A 25,273-nucleotide genomic window follows, 5' to 3' on the forward strand; every position below is an offset into this window, starting at 1 on the left:
TAAACACATAATTCTTCCTTTTGATTTTCGGAAGCAGATTTCAGGTCGAAGTTGTTAATGAATAAGGGGAAAATGGACTAAATTTTTGGGGTCAGTTGATTGAATATAATTAGTCAATTCCAGGAAGTTATTGAAAATGACTTCTTCAAAATGGTGAATGTCATTCGTAAATTCACTGTATCCTCCGGACGCAGTGGGTTTGTCAACTGTACTTTTTATTTCGAAGGAGGATATGGCAACGCCACTTTATTATGGCGCAAAGTTGATGGGAAATTACCTTTTCCTTTCCATCATTAAGGGCAAGAAACAGGTGCAGTATATCTGGTGAAAAGGCCTGCTAAAGATGGCAAAAATGTGATGGCGCACAGAATGAGGTTCTCACAGACGTATTTTGATAATTTCATATGTAGTGTTTCAGCATAAATGAACTGCTATCATCGTGTTACATATTCCCACTTGCATATTACAATAATGGCTCCTAGATCATTTTTGACGGAACCCTGTTTAAAAGTTTATTTTGAAGAGATATACATTTTCAGTTTCTCTTGATATCAATTGATTTGTTGAACGTCGTGGTTTTTATTGATGTAAATCTGTTTTGTGATGAAGAGAGATTATCTTGATGTGGAGAGGGAGAACATAGATATTGAAAGAGAATATATCAGCATAGGCTTCAGCACTAAGACGGGTTTAGCATTTGAAGCTTTTCGTTTTCTATGAAACCTATTCTTTGAGAACTAAAGAAAATGGTTTTTATTAAGGGATAACCACAATAAAATGTATCATCTTGGCCTTGGTTTGTCAATTCTTCATCTGTAAAATTTTTTTCAGGTTCGTTTTCACCTATAACCCTAACTACACACTTAGACTTTCCCCCTGTCCCTCAGTTACTTGATCAACTTGAGAGGACCATAAGTGTCCACTTTGATCGGTGTTCACGAAAAAGTTCGTTTTAAAATCTGGATTTTTGTTGCTCTTGTTGATTAGTCGCCACTAATGATGAAAACGGTATTTAGCGGACAAGATACTTTTCAACATTGCTCATTTTCCCATACTTAACCTCTGTGGTACGCTGAGGTAGGCTAGGGTCGAGGACAAGAGCCCTCTGGTTTAGGGTTAGATGAAATTGATTGGTTGAACTGTTTTATTCTCACACTTTGGCTAGATTTAAAGATGGCGGAGGGTTAGAACTCCTCTGAGACTTTGTTGGCCTTAAGGCCATATTCTTAGTCCTTTCGAATATGAAAAAAAAATCATTAATAATTTTGTTTAGAAGAATCACAATTTCTGTGAATACCGATGTTTGCAATGATTCATCCTCTCAGAAAATTTGACATACCAATCATGTGAAAATAAAGGAAAATTTTGTTAGTCGATGAACTAGTCAGCCAAATATCCACTGCATTTGAGATTTTCAAAACTATTTTATCTTTCCAAATTATCATCCGTCAAAGGCTCTAGATTGCGGAAAGACAGTTTTGCTTTAGAGGTCTATTGAAGCTTAAAAATTTGCTAATGTGTTTGCTATTCTTTTCGGATACAGTGACCTTTCTTTCTTGTTCTCTTACCTAATTCATATGTGAAGACTTGTTTTCTGAATCTGATTATCTAAGTCTGTGATATTCTCTGTTGTGTTGTAGTGTTTGGATTCCCCTTTTTCATATTTAAATGCGTTTCCGTAGCGTACAACTTTACGAAGGTGAGGGTGGTCGTAAGCACGTATCCTGCCATAGATCAAATAGCCCGCCATAGTCATGTATCTTGCCATAGTCACGTATCTTGCCATAATCACGTATCCTGCCATAATCACGTATCTTGTGATAATCACGTACCCTGTCATGATCACGGACGCTTCTAAAGACACGTACCCTGCCATGATGACAGACTCTACAGACACGTACACTGTGCAATCCCACCAGTCAACCGAGGAATTTCCTCTTCATCAAAAAACGTCATTAACACTTTCTGGGACTACGCTTTGGGTCTGTAAGGTTCCACATTAATCATACATGAATAAAAAGAATCATTAGTTATGCCATATAGTTAGGTTAGGTTACCAGCGGCTAAAAGTAGCCATAATTTTGCCGTCATGGAGGGTGAGGCGTTCGAGATTAACTGTCATGGTGGCCCTAACAAGGCGGGTACGTTCGCCAGTCTTCCCAAGCACTTGGGGATTTATTTCACGAGACAAACTACACTTGCACGAGTGACTAGGATTATCAATCCTAGAACCCAGTCATCAGGAACCCATGTTCAAGGTTGTTGGGAGAAGCATCGTCTGCAAAGAGCAGATTTCTTTTGGCTGAGTGTCCCTCCCGTCTGATTTTGGTAATTTCCTGTTATGCAGTCACTCATTTGAGGAATATTCATTTACTAATCTTTTCATCTTCCTGTGCATCCCTTTATCGCTCTTAATTCATGTGTTCTTTTTTTTCTTCAGATATAATCGTATGTGGAAAGAAATCGCATTTGTGTCCTGCCTTCATTGCTTTCATTCGCCATACTAAATCTACTACTGGGGTAGCTGTACGGTTTAAGTTAATAAAGGCTGATATAATTTCCCTCGTACTCTATGATGCAACAAAATCTTTTGAATTAAGATGATGGACGGGGCGCCATATCCCTGTCTTGCCTGTCAAGAATTGTCAAGGAACTCGAGTATAAGGAACTTGTAAGCGATCGATAACTTATTATGTAAACTTGTTCATTTTGGTTACATAGAATTAAAAAAATATTTAACGAGCTCAATTGTTATTTCTACGATATGTTTATTCTATTTCGAGGTACTATGTATTTGCTTGATGGCCCTTCAGATTTGTATATATTTATCACAATGGTGTCTGATGAAGAAAGTGTCTACACGTCAGCTGATGGGATAAATACTGTCCCATAAGCTGGGCTACTGAGCAATCTGACCAGACACCATTAGCATTAAGGGAGGGTCAACCTCGTCCACAGTTTTTGTGGTTATATAAGGCGTGAAGATCCACTTTAAAAGAGGTTTGTATGGCAGATTTGGTGGTAGTAACCTGGTGTAGCCCGCGTCCCGCGCTCGGGATGTTCTCCCAGGATAAAATGGGATAGGTGGGGGAATTCATCTTAAGGGAAGGAACTAGGAATTGAAAGCTCTTGAGCTGAAGGTATACGGCTAGATATTAAGCTCTCCGTGTAATTATTGAAATTTTATGCGGTACGAAGATAATGATCGTAGGAAGACTATGGGTTTCTTCAAGACGCAATCATTGTCTTGCATGTTGAAATTGTTCTTCGCTTTAGGAGTGGGGCGATTTCTAACCTTTAGATGGATACGTTATAGTTTATAGAAGTGATTTCCACCTGTATCAGTCACTCAGAAGTCGTAAGTTATGTTAGGATAGGTTTCTTGAGTTGGATTGCATATCCTCTGTAACTCAAGAGATCTGTACGATGAGAAAAACAATAGTGTATCTGTATTTACAAAAATATTATCATTAGATTTATTGTGGTTAGTAGAGCTCCATTCCACTTACAATGATTAGTGTAAAGAACTTTAGGTAAGGTTGCTTTATTTAGTATCTTAGGATGTAATGCTCCAAATCGAGTTTGATAACTATTACTGTATTCTCTAAAGAATTCACTAGCTTTGCAAAAACAGAGGCGCTCCGGATCCAAAGCTAATTTTTGATGCCTAACAAAACTTGTCGAGTACTAAAGTTTCTTGAGATGAGACTCAGTCCGTAGGAAAGCCACAGATGAATATGAGAAAGTAAAAATGATACCAGTCCTCCCCCCCAATTTTTTTTTTAACATACCAGATTTTAAAGTGAATTCTGCAGGTGGAGGAGAGTACTGTAGAGCAATGAATCTACTGATATGATTTTTCTCTATACCCCTTTTAGTTGTAGGTACTACGATATACAGTTGATTGGTAGTCCCATCCATTTATGCTGTACACTGAATTTTCCCACCCACATTTGAAGGAACTATTGGCTTCAGTATTGAATGAAGACGTGTAAGGATGATAGATGAAACCTAAGACTTTAAATACCATACAGAAATGTCCACAGAGTGCAGCTACTTAGAGAAAACCCTGAGACTGAAATTACAGAATTTTGGTCCAAGGTTTTCTTGGACTGGTATACAGATAGTAATTTTTTGTATTTGTTACTGTTGAGTGTAGATGATATTAGGAGGCTCATTTTCATATCTCTGCAGGTTCCTGATATGAAGCAACATGGTTGACGCATCCATCCCAGGTCAAGGGGATACTGTGGGGGCATGCGCCTCCTCAGTAGCAGATGAAGGGCCAGCACTGGATATTCCATTAAGGGCTCCACCAAGGCCAACTATCTGCTATGGCCGCATACTCCTGGGAGAGATAACTCCACTTCTTGCAGCCATGAGAAGATCAACACAACGATGGTCTTCGCATCAACAAGTTAGTGCTCTGGCAAAATTGTTAAGATTTAAGAAGGATTCACTTTGATTGCACTAGAGCAGACTACTTTTTTCTACTTAAGCATTTATTTCTTTTGTCATAGAATGAGCCATTATTTTTATGTATCTGAATATATGTATCAGACTTCACCTTGGCAAGTCAGTGCATAGGAACCAATTTCAAACAAAGAGTCATGCATTCTCCACAACTCTGTTTTCTGCTTTATTTTGGAGGTTCTTATTTATTATCACATCTTAACTAGGCTGAGGATAGAGGAAAATTTACCTAGTAGATCTCATCATTTTGTAGCATATGTCTTGTATGATCTGTGAGGGCTTTTAGATACCATTTTCATTTAGACTAATACCCTGAAATCAGAGAAGTTACTGAAATCAAAACTTTTAGTGAAATGATTGAGGATTGGTTGCAATGGAAGCAAATTGTGTTTGGACGTGGTATGTTTGGAAACATTAGTTTGATTAACAGATCAGTGTGGTGTTCAAATTGTAAAAGTAAGAAACACTTCTATGAGTGTTTTAAGTCCATGATTTACCTTACCACATTGAGCACAGCTTGAGGATGTGTGTGAGTGCTGTTATAGAGGCTGTATGTACTTGAGCCGCCCCATTCAATTGGGAATGGGATAATGATAGTAGATGATTTCAAGGAAAATGTCAGTTAGGGTTTTCCTCACTGTTTTGTGAAGGACATTATATTTATTAACTTTATTCCCATTTTCTGTTTTGTTCCACTTTCACTGAGTATAATAGCTTTTTGTCCACTGAATGATTTACCAATGTAGGAACTAGGCCAACAGAGTGATAGATCCTCTATTTTATGTAACATTTCCTGAAAGTGGGAGTAACATGTTGACATGGGTTCATTGATTTTATATCATACTTAAGAAATAGAACATAATTTAATAAAATTGGATTCTCTAACAGGACATCGAGAGGGATCCTCTTGTCATAAAACTGAAGGAACTGAGGAATACTGTGACATCCTTGGGTCCTGATGAAACTATGGATCCTAACACTTTCTTGGAGCCATTTTTGGCAATAATACGTTCCGAGGACACTACTGGACCTGTTACAAAAAGTGCACTTGCTGCAGTTAATAGGTTTGTTCAGTCTTAAAGTATTTACATACAACCTTAATTGATTTGGTGCAGTGATACTCCACCCTCTCATGATTGGTATTTGATTTCATGATTTTTTCTTTATCTTCTAAGAATCTGCATATCTTCACCAAGCAGTTGGTTTGTATTTCATGGTTTCTGCCCATCTTTTCTTTTATTACTGTCCTGTGTCTTTACCTGAGTGATGTAGTGAAAAGTAGAAGTTATTAATGAGTGTAGGGGTTTAGAATTGGTAATTGTTATTGATGGAACAGTATAGCTAAATTTGAAGTTTAAAGCAGAGCCAGAAAAAGCAGAGGCTTTGGAGAGGAATGAAGAGCTCTGATGATTTTGTAGCATGTAAGAAATTTGCATCGAGGAGTGCTTCTTTCTTCTGTGATTTATGGATGTGCAACCTTAATTTTTGGGTGTACCTGGTAGTTAAGAAAAAGTAGAGAGGTAGGCTAGATTACTCATATGGGAAAGGTGGGATGAGAAGAATATTTAGATTGAGACAGTAGATGTGAGGGAAACATGCATCATGAAGGTATTTTAGAATGGTATGGACATACAGGATGCATAGCTGAAGATTGGTGGGTGAAGATCTTTAGTAGTTTAAGTATTAGATGAAATGTAGACTACAATAGAGGTTGAGAACATTGAGTAAATTCTTGAGAGCTAAAGATATTTCAAGTGAGGATGACTGGGAAAGATTTTTTGTTATGTATGGGGGATATAGTTGAGAGGGGCTACAGGTGTGAGCAAAAATGTTAGTCTCATGTGATAAATCAACTTATATTAGTGCAGAAGCCTCTTTGTACTTTGAAGCAGTGAAAATCAGTTAACAGTGTTTATGAGATGATTTTGTATGCACTTGATTCACTCTGTGTAAACTAGAAAAATAGTTAAAGATAATGAATTGATAGATGGCAAAGGTAATATTTGTGCATAAGGGTATAGGTGTGAAAAGGAATGTTAGTCTCACATGGCAAATCAACTCTCCAGGCAAATTAGAAAGCTAAGAAGACCCATAGCATCAGCTTACAACATGAATTTAGATGCAGCATATGATTGAGCTCAGTTGTGTGCTTACATATACTTGATCCTCCCTCTGTAGATGGAAATTGAATTGATAATTGTAGATATATAGATGTTAATAAAGCTTTTCTTTTTGTACAGAATGTATGTTCACTTTGCTTGTACATGATACTGTTAATTGAAAGATTTATCTTTCAGGATGCTCAACTATGGGCTCATCTCACCAGATTGTCCTAGTGCTGCCAGTGCTGTGGAGGCTGTTGCTGCAACAGTTACTCATGCCCGCTTTGTGGGGACTGATCAGGGTGCTGATGAAGTTGTGCTTTGGGAAATTCTCACTGTCTTAGGGACACTGATGTTAGGCCCAGTCGGACATCTCATCACAAATGATTCTGTCTGTGAGATTCTGAATTCTTGCTTTAGAATTTGCTTTGAGACTCGCCTGAGTGAGTTGTTAAGAAATTGCACAGAAGATGCACTAAGTCATATGGTCCAGTTACTCTTTGCACGCCTACCCCAATTCAAAGATGATCCAAGGGGCCAAGGGCAAGCCAAAAGACTGAAAATGCGGGCTGGTGCTGAGGGTAGAGGAAGAAGGAAAGGAAAGTCACCTCATCCAACCCCCTCCTCCACACCACCGCCCTCAGAAACTGCTGCAACATCATTGATGATAGAAAATGTAAAGAATGATGAAAAGGAAATCAGTACAGTTATCAATAACGAACCCTCTTCAGTTGCTGCAATATCTCCTTCTGAATCAGAACCAGATTCATTAAGTAGTCCAGTTGTAGGAGAGAACGCAGTTGGGGATACTGCTTCTGTAGATTCTGGTATTTTGGAATCTATATCCCCAGAGGAAAACAGAGTTGATGTATCCAGTGCTCATTTGGCTTCAGAAAGTTGCACGTCATTAGAAAACCTTGCAGCCTCGGTTAGCGAACATGATGGTGCCCAAATGTCCAAAATATGTGACACTGAACAGATTGGATCTGTGTCTGCCGAGAGCTCAGAAACAAATACATCACAGTCCTCAGCTGAAGTGGTAAATCATGGAGATGTGGAAACAGAAGCAGTTGAACCTGTCTCTCGACCAGATGATATACTTCAGGTTGAGAAGGAGGATTTTATTAATGCACAAGGAGTCAAGTTTACCCAGGAAGGTGTCAGTGCTGAAGGGGGTGCTTTAGTGCCATATGGAATGCCTTGTGTGAGAGAGTTGTTTCGCTTTCTGATATACCTTACTTCTCCGGTTAATGAGCAAAATACTTCCTCAATGTGTCTTACTGGACTCAACCTTTTAACTGTTGGTCTAGAAGTTGGAGCACAACATATCAATCAGACAGCATCTTTAATGAATCCTCTAAGGGATCAGTTGTGTAGGAATCTTCTCATGCTGTTAAAGCCTGAACACCGATTGAGCATATTTATGGCCTCCCTGCGTATGTGTACTTTGTTTTGTGAATCCTTTCGTGCTCATTTCAAGTTTCAGATAGAGATGTTCCTTAATAGATTGATAGAAACTATAACATCTGAGGCAACAAATGTAACTTATTCCCATAAAGAATTAGCCTTAGAAACGATTGTCCAATTGTGGCGCATTCCTGGATTCATCACAGAGCTATTTTTAAATTATGACTGTGATCTCTACACGATCAATTTATTTGAGGATCTTACAAAAGTTCTGTCCAAGAATGCGTTCCCAGTTCAGGGGCTGTATTCTACAAATTTGTTGTCTTTGGAAGCTTTGTGCACAGTGATAGAAACAATTGAGGAGCACAGTGTAGAAAGAGAAAGTAAATCCGGCGTTAGTGAAGATAATAAGCAGGTACCTTTGGTGGTGGCTCCGATTTCATCTGGATACCTTTTAGGACTAGGTCTTTGCAGTGGGTTTACTCCTGTCACACCTCACCTTAAAGCTCGAACTGTACTTATAAATGATCAGACTGTGTCTCGAGAACACTTGGTCGCATTAAAAGAACAGAAGAAACTTTTAGCAGTAGGGACAGATCATTTTAATAATAAGCCCGAGAAAGGTATTAAATTTCTACAGGATAATGGAATTATAGGTAAAACAAATGATGACATTGCAGTATTCCTCAGAGAAAATCCTCAGCTGTGCAAGAAGATGATTGGTGAATATGTAAGCAAGAAAAAGAATGTTGACATACTTTCAGCATTTGTGAAGTCTTTTGAATTTCGAGGCTTACGTGTTGATGAAGCTTTGCGGTTATTCTTGGAAAGCTTCAGACTCCCTGGGGAAGCACCACTTATTTCCATCATTATTGAGCACTTTTCATCCCATTGGCACACAAGCAACAATGAGCCTTTTGGCAAAGACGATGCTGCATTTACTCTTGCTTATGCTATTATCATGTTGAATGTAGACCAACACAATCAGAAAGCCAAAAAGCAGAACATTCCTATGACTGTAGACCAGTTCCGCAATAATTTGCGTGGTGTCAATGATGGGAAAGACTTTGATCCTGAAATGTTGGAGGAAATTTACAATGCAATACACCTTGATGAAATTGTCATGCCCTCTGAACATACTGGGTTAGTGAAAGAGAACTACATGTGGAAAATGTTGCTGAAGAGAGGTGCTACCAAGGAGGGAAGGTACATTCTTGCAAATGGAAATGTTACCTTTGACAGAGATTTATTTGCTTTATGTTGGGGTCCAACAGTTGCTTCATTGTCGTATGTTTTTGACAAATCTGATGATGATGCAATAATCCAGAGAGCAGTGTCTGGTTTTAGGAAGTGTGCATCTATTTCTGCAAGATATGGCATGAGTGATGTTTTTGATAACTTGGTTGTGTCTCTGTCTAAATTTACCACATTGACAGCCTCTTCTGTTGAAGCACCAGAGTATGTGACTGTGTCATTTGGATCAAACAAAAAAGCTCAGCTTGCTGCAAAGACAGCATTTAAACTGGTCATATCATATGGAGACATCTTGAGGGATGGATGGAAGAACATTTTGGATCTTCTTCTTGTGCTCTTCCGTTGTCGACTTCTTCCACGTAGTTTAGTTGAGAGCGAAGACTTCGTGGAGACAGTTGGGCATGTGAGCTTGATGCATGAGACTCCAGCTACAGTGACAAGAGTGGAGTCTGGGTTGCTGTCTTCCATTTACTCATACATTTCTCTTGGTGATACTGGAACTACACGAGGAACAAACCCTGAAGATGTCGAACTGTCCCAGAGAGCAAGAAATTGCATTTTAGACTGCCATCCTGAAAAACTAATTACTGAATCAGCTTTTCTCTCATGCAACTCTCTAAATGAACTTCTAAAGGCAATGATGGGAGCAGGTGATGCCAGTACTCTTGGAGAAACAGGAGTTGGTACTAGGGGAAGCCTGCTTGAGGGAGGAATGACAGGTGGGCTGGATGAACATAGTCAAGCTTTTCTACTAGAATTGGTGGTGCAAGTTTTGGTGGCTAACAAGGACAGAGCTCTTGGTGTCTGGCCTGGTGTACGAAACCATATTTATTCATTGTTGATGGGAGCAGCTGCTGCTGATCGTCAGTTTCTTCTAGAAAGATGTGTGGTAGCCTTATTGAGGCTTGCCAAAGTCCTGCTGCGACGGCCCAGTCTTGCCAACTCTATCTTGCAGTCACTTCGTATGTTGCTGTGTCTACGTTCTACAGTATTGCTTCGAATATCACTACAGATTGTCTGTGGTTTACGTGAGGTAAGTTCCTGATTTCAGATTCTATGTAACATGTTAAGTTTTAATTCACAAGAATTATATTAGAATACTCAGTTTTGTTGTATGTGGAAATATTAGTTTCATCTTTTGCTTTAATTAAGTTGAATGAAAAATTACCATATTCATTTCAGAGTTATTGATCCATCTATCTGTGTCATGAATATCTTTTCCATAGTCAGAGTATGGATTGATATTGGAGGAGAGATACCTTTGAAATTTTTTAGAACCTTGGGAATTCTGTGTAGCATAGTCAATCATGATTTTAGGTACTGCTTTCTAGCACCATTAATCCCTTTATAAATCTTCCTCTCATTCAGTATTCCAGAGATTTTTTCATTTTTGCTGTAGAAAGTGGCAAGTTTATTATGCATGTATACCCATCCTGTAGTCAGTGATAGAAGGCGAATACAGATTGTTGAAAAAGTTCTGGAACTGGGACACGATGACTAAGTGATGAGCTGACTATTTACAGTAGGCAGAGCTTAGATACTTCTCAAGTATGTGAGGAAAAATATTGTTTTGAGTGAAATGTTTACACAGACCTACAGTTATCGACATAGTATCCAAATAAACAGGAGATATTTATATTATAAAAAGTCCAGATAATAGATTAGATACAGTACAGCTGTATTCAGAAAAAAAAGCTTTTACCCAAATTTACTAAAAGAAGATAGCTTAATGTTATATGTATTCATTTACATAGTTGCAGCAGTACTTCTTCTGGTGACAGCATAGTTGTGACAGTGGCAGAGTGTTGTGATAATGTATGAGTTAGGGAAACTGGTTTGCTTCCCTTCCTTATACTTGGGTGTAAGATTGGCTAGTTGTTTTGTTTGTATTCATGAAGAATGAGAGGTGTGGTAGATTTGTGGGTGTCTGTTTTTGATTGGCTGGATTGTGAGTGTGATGAATTATGTTTTGATGTATGCTTAATTTTCGTGAATTCACTGCATTTGTTGGCTCGGAATAACCTGCCTGGACAGGAGTAAAGTAAATGTATTTCGACTTTGTCAGTGCACAAAAATTTAAGTGATGAAAAAACAATTTGCAGTGGGGAAATTTACTCACTGTTTTTTAGTTTTGAGAACATTCTCATGAGAATAAACAATTGCCTGTTTTTTACATTATCTTATCTGGAGCATATCCTGTAAAGAGTAGCATTAAAAGAGCTATTGATATCATTATATTTAGTGGAAGTTGTATAGATATCCATCAAATAAACTGTCTCCTCAGATGTTCAATTTGAACAACATATCCTTTAGAGTAGCATTAGAAGAACTACTGATATCATTATAGTTAGTTGGAGTTGGTGAGATATCCACCAAATGAATTGTCTTTTTCAGGTATTAAGTGTGAACACAGACCATATCCAAGACCCTAGTGATTGGGCAGTTTTATTTAATTTGCTGGAATGCACTGGAGCAGGGGCCAAACCTCCCCGTATGGTTAACTTAGAACAAGCTGATGCCATAAGTGACACGGGTGAGAGTTGTAAAGGTACCTAGTTTTGTTTGCTAAGCTAGCAATTATAGTAATTTTGATGATAAATTAGCAGATCTTGTTTGAATATGTGTTAGAGCTAGATTTCACTACTTTTTTATATGTCATTTATTTCACTCTGTTGATGAGAACCTGGAGTTAAGAAAATGTACAAGAGGACAGTCTTCAGTTTTGTTAATTTTCCTTTCAGTCTGTCCATTGTGATGTTGCTGCCTTCTCCTTTGTCTGCAGAATTTTTTGTCACTGATCTTGAGAACTGTCCGCATGTCTCCCTGTCAGTATGGCTTGTATTTTGTGGCATTCTGGCCTGAAAGTTATAGTCATATGGAGAGATTGATAAAAGATTGATCATAAGAACAAATGTAACAAAGATAAAAGGAAATAAGATCATGTAATACCTAAAGAAAGAGTGATGCATAGTGAAGCCATTCATTAGGGAACAGTATACAGTTTCTAATTACACAGCCATTTAGTGAATATTGTGATTGAGCATTTAGTAGATGATACTCAAGTTGATTTGATTTTTTCAGGTTCCATATCAGACAGTGACATAGGTAGTACCTCAGCTATTGATTATGGACACTGCACAGTAGGAGGAGCTGGTGATTCTGCAGATCTTCCATCAAGTCCAGTAGTGATACCTGACCAAGCAGATAACACCAAACCCACACAGCAGTCACGAGCTGCCAGCCCTGATCCTCTTCACAACACTGGTGGCTGGATATTGGTGAGTATGATTTATTAAAGGAAGATTTATGGAAGGATAAAGTGACAGTGTTGAGTGTGAATGTGAAATGTGCCATGAGGATGAGTTGATGCATTACTTTCTTATTATAGAGGAAATGGTATGTTTATTATTAGTTGATGGATCCAGTAAATCTTGCTAGTATGGATGAATGCTTAGAAGGATTTTGGACTTTATTCACATGAAGAAGCACAATCACCTCTGCCAGGGGTTTGGTGAATTTAGTGTTGGTGTTAGAGAAGACTGCACATCAGGCAACAAAAAGGACATTAAAAAGAGTAAAGAAGATGAATTGTGATCAGTCAGGTGTTGCAAATGTATTTCAGGAGCTGTGCAACTTTTGCCATTACAGGGTAGTAAAGTACAGATCTGCATTATTAGAACAACTTGTTTAGAATGCAAGAGTTGAGTGAGTAGTTTGGAAAATGGATAGAGAGAGAGGAACTGTGAAGATCTTTCAAGACATATGAAGAAAACTACCTTCCAGGTAAAAGACAGACTATTAGGGTGATATGAAAATGCAGCAGATGTGGATATGGAGAGGTAGCTAATAGGTTAAGGTGATGGAATGTAAGTGTAAGGTCGAGGTTAGTGTTGTTTATGCACTCCTCAGAAGGTCCACCCCCTAGTTTGCCCAGCTGTCACTAAGTACCTGTTCCATGTAACTTGGGAAATACATTGTTTCCCATGGCATTAGCCGACTTCACCTAGAGGTTGTATAATTGAAGTACAGTCTTGTCATGGAACTTTCACTCCAGAGGAGTTCACCCTTTCCCTACTACTGATTGTAGCACAGCCTTGGATCTGTAGGAACCCCATGAGAAGGGGTCGTGTGGGTTACATAATAATGAATGATATATACATTAGTGCATGTGTCTGTGAAAGGAGTTTACTATAACCATGCTTTACCCTCTGAACAATTGTATTAAGAAATGAAGTTAAGGATATAAAAAGATTTGTCAGAATATCCCATTTGCATTTTAGTACTGTAATAAGGATATGGATTTCGATGATGACTGAGAGTAAGATGAAAAACTGAATGGTATAATTCATGTGTGAAATCAGTATTGCTGTGCAGAAATTTGTAAAGATATGTATGGACTATATCCTATGCAAGAAGTTGTGTATAAAACAACCAGCTGTGCAGTTACAAAGATGCTTAGAATATGTCATTTGATGGAAATCTCAGGTGATATTTAGTCAAATTTTACTGTCAATCCACCTCATCTCACCAGAGTTACATCATTTGCAGAACACCAACATATTCACCTCTCATTCCACCCTGTATGCTAGCCTGTTTACTAGCCCTACTTTTTGGCAGAATGATTGGAGCAAAATATATAAATGGTAGGTTGGAACTTAAGGCATGAGTATTAGATAGAAACATTTGGTAGAATTAGTAGGGAGGAGCATTAGGTAGAAGTAGTAGGTATGAACATTAAGTAGAAGTAGTCGGTAGAAACATTAGGTAGAAACCTCTGAAAACACTGCACAAGAGTTGCCCTCTACCAGTAGTGTGTTGAGATTGAGGCACTAAAATCTAAGAAGCAGATATGAAGTTCATCAGTTATGGAAACTCTTTTGCTGTGACCACCCTCTCAAGGGAATTCCCAGAGGGAGCAGCCATCAGAGATATAGATAGATAGACACCTGGTTCACACATCCTGTACCTCTCATGAAGCCACACTGCTCCTTTCCAGTCAGATTTTCTGTGTAAGCTACTACCCTGTCAGTCACTACTTTCCCTTATACCTTACCAGATATACTCGACAGATTTATATCTCTGTAATTAGAGTATTCACTTTTGTTCCCTTTGCTTTTAGATAAGGGCATTCTGCCAGTCCTTCAGGCACCTCACCTTGGGCCATACAAACACTGAATAACCTTATTGATTGGCAATATTTATGTGATAATGTTATATTATTTTTGCAGGTTGGTCGTGAAGGTGAAATTGAACCAGTAGCTGTGCGAGCCGTTTCAGTAAATGAATGGGACATAGTGCACCAGAGGGAGCTAGAAGAGCACCGTCCTGAAGCTCTTGTGCAGGCAGTTGATACTGTGGCATTTCTTGTACGAGATAGGCGTATCACTCATGCCAGTTTGCCATCTGCTGTGCAAGCTTGTCGAACCTTTGTAGAGGCCACACTTAATGGAGGTAAATTATGTTTTTTTTAGTGGGGTGCAATCTTAGGTTTTAGTTTGTAGTTGTAGCTCTGTATAATTGCTTGATAGAGTCTAATGCAAGCTTGTCCAGCAGAATTTGGTGCTTGCCACAGTTATGGCAATCAGCTGTCCAGGTTTGCCATGTATCAAAAAGTTATTATTATTATACATGATCGCTGTTTCCTGTGTCAGCGAGGTAGTGCCAGTAAACAGACAAAGAATGGCCCATCCCCTTACATACACACACATATATATATATACATAAACACCCACATATGCACATATACATACGTATACATATCAACATATACATACAAATATGCAGACATTACACACACATGTACATATTCATACTTACTTGCCTTCATCCATTCCTGTCGCCACCCCACCCCACAGGAAAACAGCATTGTCTTCCCCTTCCTCAGCAACATAGTGCCAGGAAAACAGAAAAAAAGGCCACATTCATTCACACTCAGTCTCTAGCGGTCATGTGTAATGCACCAAAACCACAGCTCCCTATCTACATCCAGGCCCCACAGACCTTTCCATGGTTTACCCTAGATGCTTCTCATGCCCTGGTTTGGTCCATTGACAGCACATCAACCTCAGGATACCACATCATTCCAATTCACTCTATTCCTTGCATGCCTTTTACCCTTCTGTATGTTCAGGCCCCGATTTCTCAAAATATTTTTCACTCCATCCTTCTACCTTCAATTTAGTCTCCCACTTCTCCTTGTTCCCTACACCTCTGACACATATATCCTCTTTGTCAATCTGTCCTCATTCATTCTTGCCATATGTATAAACCATTTCAGCACACCTTCTGCTCTCTCAACCATACTCCTTTTATTTCCACACATCACTCTTACCCTTACATTGCTTACTCAATCAAATTGCCTCACACCACATATTGTCCTCAACTATTTCATTTCCAACACATCCACCCTCCGTACAACTCTATATATAGTCCATGCGTCACAACTGTATAACATTGTTGGAACTACTATTCCTTCAAACATATCCATTTTTGCTCTCCAAGATAATGCTTTCTCCTTCCACACATTCTTCATTGCTCCCAGAACCTTTGCCCTCTCCCCCACCCTGTGACTCACTGATACATCCATGGTTCCATTCGCTGCTAAGTCCACTTCCAGATATCTAAAACGCTTTATTTCCTCCAATTTTTCTTCATATTTACAGGTAAAACAGAAAAACGAGTCTCCAATAAGGATAGTGGTCGGTCACCAGTTCGTAGAAAGGCAGGTGGAAGACGAAAAGAAGATAAAGCAAGCTCACGAAGGCCTAAATCCCCAAGTAGTGGACAGAATGCTTATGATGCTGATGAATCTGATTCTGATGATGTACCTATGACATATCAACAAGTGTCAGAGAAAGTAGGTTTAATTGGCCGAATGCTGTCAAACATTTTATAATTGTTAAAACCAATTCTCATCCAATGTTTTAGTTTTGCCTAATGAGTCATATTTTTTCATTCTGACGTATGATACTGAAGTAATGACTCCTTAGATTCATTTTCTGGTTTCATTTTCATATTTTTAGGAGAAGAGTCTGTCATTGAGGGTGTCAGGAACATATTTGTCATCAGAGTTAAAAGTGTCATTCTAATTGTAACTCCCTTAGATATATTGCCAAAGCTTCTTAAGCCATAACTACCCTAAATTATCCTGAGAGCTGCCTAGCAGAATGCTCCATGATATGCCTAGATCTGTTTTGAGACTTAGCTCTTCCTACACAAGATCAAAAATTCTTCAAAGTTGGCAGTTGCAGCCCATTTGTAGAAAGTACAAGAAACTAATATAAAAGCATTACAAGGAAAATGGGCTTGAAGTAAGATTTCTTGACCTGAGATGGACAGTCAGAATGTAACTCATCAAACCAACTCAGGGAGGGAGATAGGTCTGGGAAAAGTATGGTGTCTAGGACATTTCAAGTGGTCACATTGGCTAAGACAGTGGAAGTGGTCATGATAGATTTTTTATACAAGAATTTTTGGGTTAGGCTTCTGAGGGGTAAGGAAGGAGGTACAAGTGATGTGTTTCTGTAAATGTGTATCCTTACTTGTGGTTTAATATTGTTATATAGTACTATAAATTGACAGTTTTCGCTTTAGGGCCCTCATTAAGGTTGGTGATAGACGACCTCTTGTTACATGAGTACAATCTTGGAAAAATAAACTGTTGTTCATATTGTCATTACAGCTTCTAGATCTGATGGACACCCTGCACACAGCATCCAGCCAGATTGTTGGATTGGGGGATCAACCAACATCACAAAGTCCATCACCATCTTTATGGCCTCAAGCACTTTGTCCTCTTCTCCAGGGGATTGCTCGCTACTGTTGTGATTCTCGTACTACTGTAAGTTTTCATCTTTTTTGTATTAAACATTTGTGATGGGAGTGACACATGTGAAATAGTTTTAACAGAGTAATTGTTATAATTAGATGATAACAATTTATCATGCTGTGAAAATCTTTTGAAAATATGGGAGGGAGTTCCCATTAGAATCAGAGGTATGGGTAGATAGATAAAGAAGAATATGGGCCATAAGAATACTCATGTGTCCATTATTGTTCACACAAAAATCTAATTGATTTGAATAAAGTATATTTCTTTATGCATGAAAAATCATCATGAGAGATTAATTTTTCTTTCCATGTTGTTGGTGATAATTCTGAAAAGTGACCATTAACACCAGTACTTGCATATTAATCATGATTTTCTCATCCTTCAGATCCGCAACATGGCTATGACTTACTTGCAGCGTGCTCTGTTGAATCATGATTTACAGGCTCTTAGTGCTATGGAATGGGAATCATGCTTTAATAAAGTTCTGTTCCCACTGTTAACAAAACTGTTACAGCCATTGCCAGGTTCCAGTCCATCATCATTGGAGGAAACTCGGGTGCGAGCAGCTACACTTGTACAAAAGGTAATTGTCCATAACACACACAAAGTATTTCTTGCATTATTTGTATTTAGAGAGTGTTGAAATCAGAAGTGTGCCACAATGAATTTTTGAAATACTGCATGAAAAGGTTTCTGCACTATTAGAGTAGATGAGGATAAACATTATGCATCTTTTAGAAATGTAATAGGAAGGATGCCTTGAACTTTGAAGATGTGTCACTAAAGCTTAGTGTGCAGGCTACTGGAAAATGAAACCAGGAAACAGATAAATTCTCTGAATGAGGGTAACTGTATGAATGAGAAGTAACTTGGACCAAGAGGTATAAAGTCATTTGTAACAAACAAATGTCTGGACTTTTGTAAGAGTAAGTGAATTCTGGAACTGGAGACTGATGGCTTGATTGTTTATTTTTGGAGTGTAATAAGACCGTTATTGGTACCATGCAACAGACTGATACAGAAATTAGAATTCTAGGGTGCTGATGAGAAAAAATCTTTTTAGGTGGATTGAAAGTTAAGTAATGGGATTGAATGAGTTAAAAATAAATGGTTCAGGGGTATCTTTTAGAATTAGGCAAAAGTAACAATGGAAGTCCTTTTAGATTAGGTACAAGTATAGGCCACTTTATCTCTAATCTATGTATGTGACATTTTGGAAGGATTGCTGTTAAACCTGAATATGTTTGCTGAGAATGATCATAAAGTCATACCATGCATCATTCCCTCTGTGTTGAAATAATTTTTTCCCTTAAGCTTTGCATTTCTTTTCATTTTTTGTACTTCCATACAATGGAATTATCCACTCATCAGGTACTGTTCTACCTATCTATGCTGCCATACACACTGTTCATAACCATTCATTTGGTAATTTCACATCTGTTAGTTAAGATTAGAAATAATTTGATATTGGATGGTGGATATAGAAAACTAACTTTACCAGATTTTGAATCTGTAAGTAAATTTTATTTCAGTGTATTACATTGTTTGCAACATTTCAAAGAATTTCTCCATAATCCATAGGTTTACCTACGCCATCTAACTCCCCTGTTGACACTCCCGACCTTCACTGCTCTGTGGCTCACCATCTTAGATTTTATGGATAAATATCTCAACACCCACAGATCTGACCATTTGGTGAGCGAGGTCACAGTAAGTGCATGATTCCAGCATGGTTAGTTAAGTAGAGTATAGCATAATAACCCAAATGGTGTACACTGCATCACTTTTCACATAATTGATGCTCATCTCTGACAGCTTGAAAGTCTCCACACTTTGACCTCTGGATATTTTTCCAAGGCAATTTTGAAACACCAAAAATGATTCACAAGTTTAATTCTCACTCTGGATTCTGCACTGGCAAACTGCCCTTCAAGCTGTCCTGTGAAGGAATACTTGGTTCATATCCAATGTTAACATAAACTTAGGACATTCATGGAGCAGCTGTGCTTCTTAGAAGAAACTTTTTATGAGGATAGTACATATATCATTTAGAGGATCCTTTGTATTAGGGATAAACTTGCTCTGTCCTAGGAGTTCATGACAAATACCCTCATGGTTGTATGGAATGTGCTACTTTTGAAGAGCTGAAAATGAATCCATAACAAAGTATATCCCCACAAAAGGTGCATGTCTGTATGCACTTGCTTAACTCCGCATACATAGAACCATAATTAAAGATAGTTGGAAAGATACAGTGATTAAAGATGTGCTGTATGTAAAATCATTACCTGTAGGCCGAAAAATAGTATATAAACAAGTAAAGTACTGCAGTCATTGTTTTGATGGATAAACAGAAGAAATTTGGAGATTAAAGATCGATGAGGTATGCATTGGGTTTATTGGTGTTGGCATAAACACAGACTCGTCCATTGAAGCAAAATCACAAGTGAAGGTTTTGGTTTGCAACATAAGAGAGATTGATGAAAATATCCATAAACATTTGAATCTACAGGAGAAGTAAGATAGCATTTATTACCTAGATGTTCAGTGAAAGATAAGATAGAACAAAGACTGCAAATGTTTGTGAATGGAATGGATTAGCTTTATGATAGAGATAAGAGTCTTCAGAGGGGTCTGTACAGCTACCGCTTGAGTATGTTTAGAAAAAGTAGAAAAAACTGGAAAGAGAAATGGATTGATTGATTGATATAGCACGTGCAGTTCCTTTGTATGTCAGTGTGTGTGCGTATCTAATGTTGTTAATTTCCCAGCTAATAGTTTTTAGATTATGCCATGAGTGAAATTATAACTAAATTAAGTTCTTTAGACAACAGTTTGATGCACTTTATTGCTTCTAGGTAAAAGATCTTCTCTGAGAAGATATGAACTAAGGATTTATCATCTTTTGAGTGGTAATACTAATTGTAGTCTGGAAGCATCACTTTAACTGTTTACATATGACTAAAGAGGGAGAAGAGGGAGACCAAATTGGAGGTGGAAAGATGGAGTGAAAAGGATTTTGTGTGATCGGGGCCTGAACATGCAGGAGGGTGAAAGGAGGGCAAGGAATAGAGTGAATTGGAGCGATGTGGTATACAGGGGTTGACGTGCTGTCAGTGGATTGAATCAAGGCATGTGAAGCGTCTGGGGTAAACCATGGAAAGCTGTGTAGGTATGTATATTTGCGTGTGTGGACGTGTGTATGTACATGTGTATGGGGGGGGTTGGGCCATTTCTTTCGTCTGTTTCCTTGCGCTACCTCGCAAACGCGGGAGACCGACAAAGTATAAAAAAAAAAAAAAAAAAAAAAAAAAAAAATATGACTAAAGGCTAAAGAGGAAAATTGGCTGTGACAGAGGAAAAATTTTCATTCCCAGTCACGAAAGGAGTAAGGATTTTTGTATGAGCTGGACTTGCTGCATACTCCACAGCAATTTTGTTTGCAAGACATTTGAGGTATGAAGCATAGGTATTTATTGAGGTTAGGGTATGGTGCATACAAGGTGAGCAGAGCTAATTGCTTTTACGGTTGTTGGCTGAGCACTGAAATATTGATTTTGCTCCTGAAAGTAGTTCATGATTCAAAAAAGTGTACCTTTTGTTACAAAGCTTACTATGCAATTTTCTTATTTTCTCTTTCATATTTGTTTGCCATTTCCTGTGTTTTTGGGGTAGTGCTAGGGTGAAGAAAAAGCTTCATTTATTCATTTGGTCATATAGATATTTATCTATACAGCCAACTGTGCTATTTGTTAGCCACATATAACTTGATGCATTTCTTGTTTGAAACCTTGTTTAGTGATTCCCAAGTATTGTAGTTGTTTTATGATTTATATTCAAGGAAAAATTATATATAGTATTTTCACCAGAAAGTTTTGCAGGAGCTTATTACCTTTATGAAAGTGTGTAAGATTATTTTCTATCGTGAAGTCATTTATTTGTAATGCACTCTATTCACCAGCTGCAACTCTGAAATACATACAATATCTTAAGTAATGACTGTGATTTGTATGATTTCATTAAGATTTATGCTCTAAAACTCTACACAGAGTGATGCCATCCCTGAAATCTTGAAGAACATGTTGCTGGTGATGGAAACAACACAGGTCTTCCACACAGCTGATGGCTTTACTCGTCTTTGGACCATCACTTGGGATCGCATTGATGCATTTTTACCTGATTTTCGCCACAATTTGTTCCGCAGTCACCCACCATGTAAGTTCTATATAAAAGGAAATAGTAATGTTAAAGGACTGTGGCATAACTTATGAACTTTTGAGATGAGTATTAGTTGAATAGAAAGAACACCTGGGTCATCTTGTGTAGGTCTGTTTTATTTAACACTTTATTACCTCGAATTGTTTGGGTTTATAATCAGCCATAGAAGATTTTGCATGGGAAAAGTTTCACTTCATCAGTAGAATTACTTTCCTTGTAACAAACCCTTCTGTTACTGAAGTTTAGTGAGAATGGCTATACCCATAGAACATTCCTACTTTATGATTAGTTTCAGATTGTAAGAGTTAGTATAGTCTTGCAACCTTTACCCATTCCTGTTCCTCAATATTTCACTCTCCATATATGTATTTATATCTTACACTTGCTGAATCCCCAGTTGTGAGGTGATCACATGAAGATTTTTCAGGTTTATTTAGCACATTTCTCATTCTATAATCAGCAAGAAACTTTATAACATACTCAGATTATTATGCAGAATACCCTTAAGTATGTTACCCTTGCCATTATACATTTTTAGAAAGTGGTGCTCTTATTTAGGATATCAAGTTTTAAGTGTTCCTTATGATTTCTTGGATGTATAGAGGTAGTTCATAGGATTTTTAATTTATTCAAGGATATAAACATTTTCTTAGCTTGAAGGCATGTAAAATGTAGATGAATGATTTTTTCATTTTAGGGAAACATATCATAAGTAGTAACTACATGCGGAATACAATACAGCATCTTTTTTTTCATAGCGGAGATCCACAAGATTGAAGTGGTACCATCAGAGAGTTCAACTAAGTCTCCATCATCTCAACCAGCAACCCCAGATGATGGTTCAGTAATAAGCATTAGTTTAAGTGGGGCCACAACGTCAACAGTCACAGCAACTACTTCCAGTGTACTTGAAACCACACACCAGGCATCTACCACTACAGCTCCTTGCAGTCCTACTGCAGAGAGGGATGCTTTTGTACCCCCTACATTGCGAGAACAAGAAGCTGCCAGGTAAATAATTTCACAGTTCTCAAAATGAAAGTTTCCTTGAGCAGTAAAGGTATAACTTCCAGAGAGACATGATTAGTATATCTGAAAAATTGAACATGCTCTCTATGTATATTTGATTGACTTCAACTTGTGGAAAATCTGTAACAGTTCATGCTAGATTTTTGCATTCAGTACTTGGCATCCCAAATCTCACTAAGTGATTGTGGACACCCATATTACTTTTAAACATTATTAATGGCAGCAGTTTCTCTTATATGATAACCTCAGCAGCATTCCCATTTATCTAGCAGAAGCATTTAATTCTGCAGTTTTATCTGTGGTTTTACATATATAATGAATACCTGCTACCATTATACAGCCAAGGAGCTTATGGAGAATCAACTCCATTTACCACAACTTCTGCATGTTTTGCTTCTTACTTTTTCACTTTGCACACTAAGTTGATTATTCACACACTGCTTTCATTTCATTTGATCCCAAATGATTCCTCTGGTATCTTCATGTTTGGTATTCCTAGTCCAAATCAGTTCTCTTACTGCATCTGTCCATCTCTAATGCAGTCAGCCTCTCCTACTTGTGTTTGACTGCTTTTCCCACTCATCTCCCTGAAATAGAAATACCACACTTATAAAAGTGCACTTTAAGTAGTTTTATTAAGACAAATATATCCATTCTTTTAACCCCTAATAATCTCACAAGAGTATCTACCCTCAGGGATCTTAGAATTCAAAGTACATATGAAAAATTTGTTTTTTAAACATTATTGAACAGAAACTAAAAGTGTTGTTTTCATATTTTCTAGATTATATCGCAGTGATGAATGTATCTTATTTGTTTTGCTTTAGGGAAAATGAATAAAAGAAGAAAAAGCTTCCTTGGAAATACAATATTTTACTTTTATTTCTGTGTTCAGTATTTTGTTTACTTTTCAAACTCTGTTGTGCCTAGAAATGTGCTAAAACCAGAATGTTCCAAGAATGTTATACTAACCCACTTTGCTTTTGGTAAATAATGGTTATTTGTAAAGTTCCGAGAAAGATTTATAAATGGCATATATTGATAGTTTATCAGCTAACTTTGTTCTTTCATGTGCATGTTTTGTCCTTTATGTTTTGTACAAATAGTGGATTATTTTCTTTCTTTCTTCACCAGATGTTACCCTTATATTTGTGGTACAGATCGTAGGAGTTCAACTGTATTGGTAGCTATTACCATGAGTAAGGCTGTATTATGCAGGCTTTTTATTACCATCAAAAAATGGGAAACAGTGCTCCAGGGAAAGGAAGATCAAATATTTTCTCATTCTTTTTTTTACTTTTAGGGTTATTTAACACAAGATCAAGTGTTTAGACTTAAAATTCAGTCAGCATAAGTTTAACTCTGATTCTTAGTGTAGTTGTCAGACCTTGTTAAAACACAATTGCTGCCTGTTATTTCTGAAGACATTTTTCTACAGTTTATCCTTTGCTTTTCTACAGGTTATCCTTAAGCCAAGAAAGCCTGCCCACAAGCTATAGTAATGGGATTATTCTCCAGCCTCCTTTACCTACTCTGTTGCCCATTACACCCTCAGGATCTCCCCCAACTTCCTCCCCTCTCTCAGCTGGGATGGCTCACACTACCCCTATTACTTCTCAGGTAAACGGTAAACTTGATCCTGTTTTTTATCTTTAATGTTTCATTGGAATTATCTCATCGTGATTGATTTTCATGTACTTTTTTATTTGTGGTATATGGGTTAGTTGGAAAACTGCTTGCTTGAAACTTCTGAATGGGAATTGCATGTAAATTCCCTCCAAGAGGGATGAGACATGCTTGAGCCTTCAGGCAATGGTAAGTTAAGCAGGCACCAGCAGTGCCATCAACCCAGCCATATCATGAGTGAAAAAGATCTCATTTCTTCATCTGTCACTGGAGCATAGACATCACTGACATTAATTCTAACTTTGCTGTTGTTTTAGCTGGTAAGAAGGGTGAGTAGCTTTTGGGAAACATTTTCCCTTCCTTTGATATTGCAGTGAGCATAAGAAGTGTTTTAGAAAATTTTGTTTCTTTCATTGATATACGATGCATAACCGAAAGCTGGGTTCAGACTCCAGCTGCAAATACAGTCTGCCCACAGGATTATTGCTGTCCCACCATATGTTGTACAGGCTTCAGGTATGTAATGATTTACAAGCCTCAGGCATGTTTGACAAGAAACATAAGCAATTTCAGCAAGATGGTTATCTGTTGGCAGTGTGCAGAAACAGTTTTGTACTAAAGATAATTGAGCTTAATAAAAGGTTTGTTCTACCAGCATTCGTTACTTTCTCGGGTGTTAATTTTGATCTTAAGCTTGTTAGCTTCTGTGTCAGTATTCTTTGGCAAGTCTTTATTGCTACATTATAGGAATCCTCCATATGTTAGCCATCAGTCTTTATCTGTGAAGACTGTAGACAGTCTCATATTTTTACACATTAATGCTCATTAGATTACATTAATACTTGCGTATGGAAGCAGCACATTTTAGAGCAGCTGCAAGTTTGTGCTTCCCTAATGTTTTCTTGTCTATATCGTACTGGCCATGACTGTTCTTTGATTATACTAGAATTGTCTTAAGTTGAATTTATCAAGCTGTGCATTTATTGTATGCACTAGATGCTAAGTTCACATTCTCTGAGTTTCTATTGTACCTTGTAAAATTTTCATGAGTTTACCAACTGAAGTCAGAAAGTTGTAGTATTTAAAAGTTGGCAGAGTAGCAAGTCTAATTCAGGGAAATGGGTGTCTGTACACTATACCTTCCTCTGGGGTTGTGAGTCGGGGACTCCAATGCTAAAAAAAATCCATTTCCATAAAGTGCGAATACCTTTTTGCATTTGATCTTTCATTGTAAATGGGAATACAATTAATAATTACAGATTAGTTAAGAGTATAAGCATGATGTGTAGAGTTGTAACTAACTTGTTTGGATATTTCAAATTGCTTTTGGGAT

The 25,273-nt window shown here is 37.7% G+C and overlaps 1 protein-coding gene across 1 annotated transcript in view; it reads left to right on the top strand.

The window, feature by feature from the left end:
• Window positions 1–2,850: 2,850 nt before the first annotated feature.
• garz (Sec7 domain-containing protein garz) overlaps window positions 2,851–25,273 on the top strand; it is a 47,706-nt gene continuing 25,283 nt past the window's right edge. Inside the window, exons 1-14 of the mRNA XM_071692809.1 lie at window positions 2,851–3,000; window positions 4,195–4,417; window positions 5,362–5,537; window positions 6,771–10,269; window positions 11,631–11,769; window positions 12,318–12,514; window positions 14,465–14,687; window positions 15,899–16,092; window positions 16,918–17,076; window positions 17,453–17,650; window positions 18,649–18,762; window positions 21,117–21,282; window positions 22,044–22,296; window positions 23,775–23,934. Coding sequence (XP_071548910.1) covers window positions 4,214–4,417; window positions 5,362–5,537; window positions 6,771–10,269; window positions 11,631–11,769; window positions 12,318–12,514; window positions 14,465–14,687; window positions 15,899–16,092; window positions 16,918–17,076; window positions 17,453–17,650; window positions 18,649–18,762; window positions 21,117–21,282; window positions 22,044–22,296; window positions 23,775–23,934 — 5,682 coding nt within the window. The 5' untranslated portion in view covers window positions 2,851–3,000; window positions 4,195–4,213. The remainder of the gene's footprint in view (window positions 3,001–4,194; window positions 4,418–5,361; window positions 5,538–6,770; window positions 10,270–11,630; window positions 11,770–12,317; window positions 12,515–14,464; window positions 14,688–15,898; window positions 16,093–16,917; window positions 17,077–17,452; window positions 17,651–18,648; window positions 18,763–21,116; window positions 21,283–22,043; window positions 22,297–23,774; window positions 23,935–25,273) is intronic.

The sequence above is a fragment of the Panulirus ornatus genome, chromosome 55 (assembly GCF_036320965.1).
Source record: "Panulirus ornatus isolate Po-2019 chromosome 55, ASM3632096v1, whole genome shotgun sequence".
Classification (NCBI taxonomy): domain Eukaryota; kingdom Metazoa; phylum Arthropoda; class Malacostraca; order Decapoda; family Palinuridae; genus Panulirus; species Panulirus ornatus.